The 7,513-nt window shown below is 42.0% G+C and overlaps 2 protein-coding genes across 2 annotated transcripts; one reads left to right on the top strand and one right to left on the bottom strand.

Moving 5' to 3' along the window:
* Positions 1-2,626: 2,626 nt before the first annotated feature.
* Positions 2,627-3,856, top strand: LOC117789900. Its single transcript, XM_034629074.1, has 2 exons — positions 2,627-3,353; positions 3,423-3,856. The coding sequence occupies exons 1-2, from the start codon at positions 2,627-2,629 to the stop codon at positions 3,749-3,751; spliced, it is 1,056 nt and encodes a 351-aa protein (XP_034484965.1). The 3' UTR covers positions 3,752-3,856.
* Positions 3,857-5,083: 1,227 nt separating this feature from the next.
* On the bottom strand, positions 5,084-6,670 carry LOC117789901 (wnt inhibitor of Dorsal protein). Its single transcript, XM_034629075.1, has one exon. The coding sequence runs from the start codon at positions 6,157-6,159 to the stop codon at positions 5,224-5,226; it is 936 nt and encodes a 311-aa protein (XP_034484966.1). The 5' UTR covers positions 6,160-6,670; the 3' UTR covers positions 5,084-5,223.
* Positions 6,671-7,513: the final 843 nt, after the last annotated feature.

Consider the following 7,513-nt stretch of genomic DNA (forward strand, 5'->3'; position numbering starts at 1 on the left):
TTTAGATATGAGATTCGTTATAATCCTTCGTTGGGTTTAATCCGTTTGGAGATTCGGTTGTACACTGCACCAGCACTGTTTGACAATTGAATGTGCTGCTCAGACTGACATTGGCTTTTATCAGGGCTCACTTAACTATTGGCCAGCTCCATTTGTTGGCTACTTGAAATTCGACAGCCGGACGTCGCACGAACGTGCGCCAAAACAAGCAAATCGTGCCACAGCTATGTGGAATGCTTCAACGCTACTCTGACACCAGTGGACTGCTCGATGACGATGCCCAATCTTCTTTATTTTTTAAAAACTGTGCCCATTGAAAATGCGCAAAAGAGGGTATAATGTGCGCGTGGCAAGCCCCCCAACGTATATATATTCTTAATCAGAATCAACAGCCGAGTCGATTGAGACATGTCCGTCTGTTTGACCGTCTGTCCGTCCGTCCGTCTGTTTGAATCAGAGTATCGATCTCAGAGACGATAAGAGCTAAGGACTTCAAACTTGGTAAGTAGGTTCCTGGATTATCAAGCAGATCAAGTGTGTTTTTCTTTTTGGATCTGGCTTCTATATCATATAGCTGCCATAGGAACGATAAATCGAAAATGAAGTTTTAGTATGAAAAACTTCTTGGTTTTTTTAGATATCTAAACCAATCTGACACAATATACATCTGGGCTAGTGTTATACATCCTGACCAAATTTGGTTCAAATCGAACCACTATAACATATAGCTGCCATAGAGTCGCGCAGTCGAAAATCAAGTTTTACTATGAAAAAGTTTTTTGTTTTTTGAGCTATCTTAACCAAACTCATAGAATATGCATTTAAGTTGGTGTTATTTATCCTGACCAAATTTGCTACAGATCAGTTTTCTATATCATATAGCTGCCATAGGAACAATAGGTCGAATATCAACTTTTAGTACAGAGTACCTGGGCGCAGGGTATCCAACTGTCGAGCGTGCCCGTCTGTAGCCGCCCACTTGTTTGAATATGCATAAACTTTGAATTTGTCATTACATTTTCACTGCCATCCTCTGTGGCGACTCGCTGCCCTTTAAGGGGCACGCACTCCAACACTTATGGTCTGTCTTTTCCACTTGGTTGCACTTGGTGGCTAGTCTTGGGCTTCTACATGGACATGGGCATTCTTTCACGACGCGTGTCTATATATTGAGGGCAGACTCGACCCGCCTCTAAACCCGATTCGCTTTCATTTTTGTCGCTAACCAATAATGATTTATCAGTATTTCACATTGGTCTAACGCATTTTAATTTCTTCAACTATTCGGCACTTTTGACTGATGACTATGTAACGGGTACTCATTGATAAATATGAGTACAATATGATTACTCGAGTGTATAGGCCTCGCCCAAGTCTGAAATTCACTTTCATTATCTACTGTGGAAACGTTTTAAGTGAGGAGAGTTCTATAATAAATATCGAAAAAAAAAATTGAGGAAAGTTTTGTGAACTTGGGAAGTTATTTAAAATGAAGGAAAATGAAAGACAGAGAAATATAGGAAAGAAAATGAAAGAAATCCGATTATTTTTAGCTTTTTGTAATCTTAGAAAGTAAAAAGATGTACATAAGTTAAAAATAAGTTTTAAATCTTGTCAGTAAAGTATAATAAATCTACTCATAGGGCAAATAGAGATAACCAGCTCCCCAGTCTAATTGTCTGCTACGAAATCTTCTCAACACAAACATTAGCATTACACATAAATTTACAAGGAATCTAATTAAAACGGGTCCGAGTTAGATTCAGTTATGTGAAAGTCGTTGGATAAAAGACCAAATACGTTAAACGGATATTTTGCTCTGTCATCTGCAAAACAGAATTTACTTTCTAGCCTGGATTTCGAATACAGTTGAAGACTATACAAAACTCGCGCTTTAAGCAGTAAGTGGAAAGAAGGAGATGATGAAGATCGCGATCAAGTTGAGAGCAATTGCAAAGAAATTCTGTCAACTACTTTCTCATGCGATCGCCGTCAAAGCTAATTGTCTGTAGAATCGAACCAGCTCATGTCCAGACTGCACCAGATCTCAGACTACTTAACGATTCCATATATTTTTTATGGCTTCTTCGGGCTGCATCTGCAACGTGAGCAGAGAGAAGGAAGGCAGAGAGGCAATTACAGCTAAAAGAAATCATTGAGGAGATCAATGAGAAATTGAAGGCCTACTCCAGATATTTTTCATGCATGCATTTGGCTAACAATGTTTTGGCCAACAAATAGCAACAACCACAAACAGCAACTGCTGGCAACATAATTAAAGAGGATTCAGTATATAGGCGCGAGAATCGTGTTTTATTCCAAGTCTTGTGGCAACTTGTTGCTGCCAGAATGCTGACGGCAATGCCTGGCCAAGTCAGGCCAAGAAGTTGAGGCACAGTCTGGATCTGGCTGTTCCCAATTCCAATGCCAATTCTAGCAGAATGCTGCCAGTTGTAAGATCCAACTCGGCTGGCTTTCTTTGAGCAGATGTTGCAACGACAACTGCGACGTCGACTGCAACGGCTGCAGCTTAGTTGATAAAACGCTCGTCGGCTGCTGATCGTGCCACATTTTGTGGCAAGCCAGCAAGGCAAACAGATCAGCAAGCAAGTGACATGCGCCAAAGATGAACTGCTTTGTGAGATTCCTATTGTTAGTTGCGCTGTGCGCAACATTGACCCATGCGCAGGACACCGGAGAGGCAACTAGAGTTGCCACCGACTCCGGCTCCGGCTCCGACTTCGAATCTGCGACAGTGGCAGCTCGAGGCTTGGCCAGCAGCTATGAGCCGGAGGATAAGCAGGCGTTGAAGAAGAATTCCCACATCTTCATGGGCATCTATAAGAACTACAAGAGCACCTATCTGGGCAACAAGACAACAAGTGAGTACAGAAAGCGACTTCGCAACCGAGTGAGTGCCACACAGCTGGCAACCAATGAGGCAACTGCCACAGAGGCTGTCGAGCAAGAGCAGCAAGAGCAGCTGGAGCAGCAGGCGATTGATGATGCACTGGCTCTGGAATTGCGCAATGAGGCAAATGCCGAGGCTCTGCTGGAGGCACAAACCGATACGCCCATCTATGATGACAATGAAACCGGATCCGGTAAAAAACGACGCAAGCGCAAACGCAAATATCGCAACAACAACAACAATAACAATAAATTTGCTGAGGCTGAGCAATCTTTGGATGCCGATGGAGAGGAACGGGAGGATGTGCAACGCTACCATGTGGGACCTGGTCTAAATGTCACTCTGGACATGACCAACGACATTGTGCGCGTCAAGTTGGATGGTGAGAATCTCAAGGAGATTATTGGTGCCCATTGGTTAAGCACGGACAACAGCGAGGAGGGTGAGTTACCAATATGATAACTCTTCTCATAGATCTCTAAACTGGTTAACAAATCCAAATCGCAAATAGGTCGCGGCAAGAAGTATGACATGATCACCAAAGTGCTGCCCCTCTTCATACTCCCCTTCCTCATCCAGTCGGCAATTGTTCCGTTTCTGGTCACCAAGTTGAAGTTGCTGCTGGTCAAGTCCATACTCGTTGGCAAGTTGGCCATATTCCTCTTGATCTTATCGGCCATCAAGAACAGCAACAAAATGATGCAATCATACGAAGTGGCACCTTCATATTGGGCCGGCGAGCCGAGCAGAAGATCCGAGCTTGCGGCAGCTGCCTCATCAGCTGCTGCGGCATACAACGGCTATCGGGTGGAGGGGAAGCCCACCACCTGGGTCAACTGAGGAGTGCGGGGTGGAGTCTTCAGACAGCTAGTTCAACAAAATACAAATTGTACTAAGTTTTCATTATAAGTTACAAATGTGAAATGAATAAAAAACAAATCGGGTGAGTAGTTTGTCTTTTCAGTTCAAATTCACAATCAGTTTTCGTGAACTTTGAGTTGGGTTGGAAAAAATATTTATTTTATAAATATAGTTCAGTTAGATGGTTGCAGAGACGAGACTAATTAACTATTTATTTAATGAAATTGACATTTTATTGGCATTGATAAAGAAGTAGTGCTAATGAAAATTCATTTCACATTATGGACAATTTTTTCGAAAAATTTGTAAAAATAAAATAACTAAATTAACATTTTTTAATAAACATTTTTATTAATTTTTAACATTTTTTTTACATGTATAAAAATTTTTTTGAAGTACCAAAATTTTTTATTAGAAAAGTTCAATGCTAATCCCAATTATCATTTGATATTATTAGCAATATTCAATGCTAAAAACATAAATAATTAATTGATTTTTTAAGCATTACTAATTTAAAAATTTTTACTAGCACTTCTTTTTTAATGCTAGTGAAATTTCACCATCATTACTTTTATCAATGGAAATTAAAAAGCACAACACTGGATGATGAAGTGGTTGTTAAGAATACTATGATTAATTTGTTGGTGAACATGAATATGCATAGAACTATGCTGACATATTATTATATATAGCTGTGATAGGCTCAGATTACATTAAGACACTTCTTAAAACTATTCATAACACCACTCTCGCCAATGCTCACAAATTTTAAGCGAAGTGAAATAAAGTATTAGTTTCTTATCATTGGCTAATTGTGGCAAAGAATTGGCAACAGCCATCGATTAACTAAATGAACTTGTTGAAAGTGTTTTATAATTGAAAACATTCTTCGGTGTTGCTATAAGTGTTGCTGAAAGGTGGCAACTCTGTTACTGTAGTTAATCTTAATTTAAAGTAAAGTATAATTGCGACCTTGAACCGAAGAAAACCTAACCTTATATTATTAGATTTTTCAACTTATTTATTCGATATGATATTCGATTATCGGAAGAGAACTTTGTACTTTCATTTAATCTGATAGATAACAGAGATAATTCTAATAAATCTGTGACTAATTGCCGATACTTAGTCGTAATTGTAGATTTGAGTACGTGTGGCTGATAAGATAAGGTCCTACAATGATCATAGGTATTATCTAATTGTAGTAGAAACCATTGTACACTTGGTAAAATAAATTAATTTCAATCTGTTATGAGGAATAAGTACATATATAGTGTCATAAATTTGAATTCGTGTTTATTGTTGTAGTCGCTTATTGTTTAAGCAATAAATTTTAAATAGGTACAAATAAATAAACTTAGAACTAATAGTAAATGTTACGGGCTCAACCTGCGCCCCAAGTTGGTCAGTCTCTCGCTTTCTCTCTTCGTAACTCTCTCGACTGCTCTCTCTCAGTAGCAGCTGTGTTGTCGCTCCAGTTGAACGCAAACATCGCATTGCAATCGGAATCCCCAGACCAGCTTGCAGTTGCATCTGCGCTCGTGGCGCACGTGTTGGGAGCGAACGCGGAAGCCACAGACGCGGCACAGTTGCTGACAGGAGAGACGCTCCTCGACGGAGCTGCCACTCAACTTGGTGCACTGTCGTCCCCTTGTGCCCGCCCAGCGTCCGCTGGACTCGGGCTCGCAGTAATTCGGTGAGTCCTCCATGTAGACGAGCGAGTCGAGGGGAATGTTCTGCCACATGATCTTCAGATTTCTGGTGGTCGAGTCCAGCTGAATGGCATCGTCGTACATCAGCAGCAGATCCTGTGCCAGGGATTCAAAGGGCTTCAACACCTTAACGCATTCTTCCTTCAGGCAGTTGCCCTGTGGACCCTGCTGCTTGCAATGGCACTCATGCTCCAAGGATTGCTCTAGAAGAGCTGCAACCACCCGCTGATTGTGGCCAATGACACCAGCTCCCATGCCAAAGCGCTGTTCATAGAGCTCAATTGCCTTGGCTGGCTCGTGGTCACAGGGAACGTTCATGGCATTCTCACTGCACCCACATCCAGCGATGACGCCATTCGCACAATCCCTGGTCAATGTGTGCACTATGGCAGCCATGGAAATGCTGGCCACATAGACATCCTCGCGATCCAATTTACGGGTTTCAGTTGGGGAAGAACGCCGCTCGATGAAGTCTCCACTGGGGCAGTTCCAACGCTGCCACTTGAAGCTCTGCTGACAACTGTCGATGGCGCTTTCGAGGCTGCTGGAGATGATGGTTTCCCAGGAGAGCGGAGCCTGGAACTGTGTGTATTGATAATAATTTCCGGGCTCCGCAATATTGGCTGCAATCGCCGTGCTGGAAATGCTCAGTAGTATTTGTAGTATATGAAACATAATGATCTGTGTGTGTGATCTCTGTGCTGTCGTTGGATCGACTGATTGCTGATCGGAGCCTGTGGCCTGGTTTTATACGTTGGCCAATCGTCTTGGGCCGTGGGAAATACAAGGAGCATGACCAAAAAACCGGAAATTTGTCGTTTTCCACTTGGGACTTTTTCATGAACAGAAACTCCCAACAATCGCACAAATAACCCAACAGACCAAGCCGACGCAATTGCGGAGCAGCCCAGTTTACCATTCCTACCAGTCTACCTGCCGGTCAATCTATCGATCTCCGATCTCCGATCTCCTGATGTGACGATCCTGGCTGCGATCAAGTTTCCCACGCTTAGGCAGGTAGAATCCCTGTGGCGGGTGACATGTTCATGAATGAACCTCAATCGATTCCATTCAGCTCTACGGTTTTTCCCGCTGCACAATATCAATGCCCGACAGACAGATACCCTTCTTGACCGTATACCTAATCGTCCCGACTGATATGTGTGTGTATGTGTGTTTGTGTGTACGTGTGTGTTTGGCCAACTAAACTGGCAAAGCCAATTATATAAGAAAACATATGACAAATTATGTCTAAAGTGAGCATATCATTTGGGAAATTAATTGCGCTTAGTGGTAAGCCCTATGTGAATCCCCGTATAGGTATTTCCCACCTAAGTCGAAATATTTTCGATTAATATACAGCATAGATATCAATTTATCGATGTATTAATCATTTTTCTTGTACAACTGGAACGTAATGTGACTTCATATTCTAAACAATCAAAGTATACCTGAGTATGTTGTACAAATTTCCTGTCAACCCGATATTTGGATTACTTATCAACTGACGTATCTTTAAAGCGTGTCAAACATTTAAGTGGATAGCCTGATAAGTCATTCTTTTGTTTTCCCGGCATATTAAAATATGCGCGGAAATTTTCTTGTTTGGGTTTTAGCACAATGAAAATACCAGCTCTCTATTTCCCTCTCTGTCTCTAATTAGGCCGAGAATTGCACCGGAAAGGGTTTTTTAGTACCTAGGCGCCGGGGTAATACACAAGCCAAGCCAAAGATTGCTCGATCCGGGATAGTTACGATCAGGTAAGCGATCTGGGTAAAAATTTTGATCAATTGGTCTGCGGACACATATGGGCGCCGGCGCTAGGGAAAGTTAGGGTGCTGGCGCCGGGAGTTTCTATTGTAGTTTGGGAATTCGTGTTGCGCAGGAAAAACGCGCAGATTTTTGGCTTTTCATACAGCAGTTTAATCAATGTGTAAAAATCGAAACTGCGATCCCATCCGATCCTATCCGATCTGAGCTGAAATGGAGTGGCCCATAAATTGGCTGGATCATTAAATGCACACATGT

This window comes from Drosophila innubila, assembly GCF_004354385.1.
Source record: "Drosophila innubila isolate TH190305 chromosome 3R unlocalized genomic scaffold, UK_Dinn_1.0 2_E_3R, whole genome shotgun sequence".
NCBI classification, from domain to species: domain Eukaryota; kingdom Metazoa; phylum Arthropoda; class Insecta; order Diptera; family Drosophilidae; genus Drosophila; species Drosophila innubila.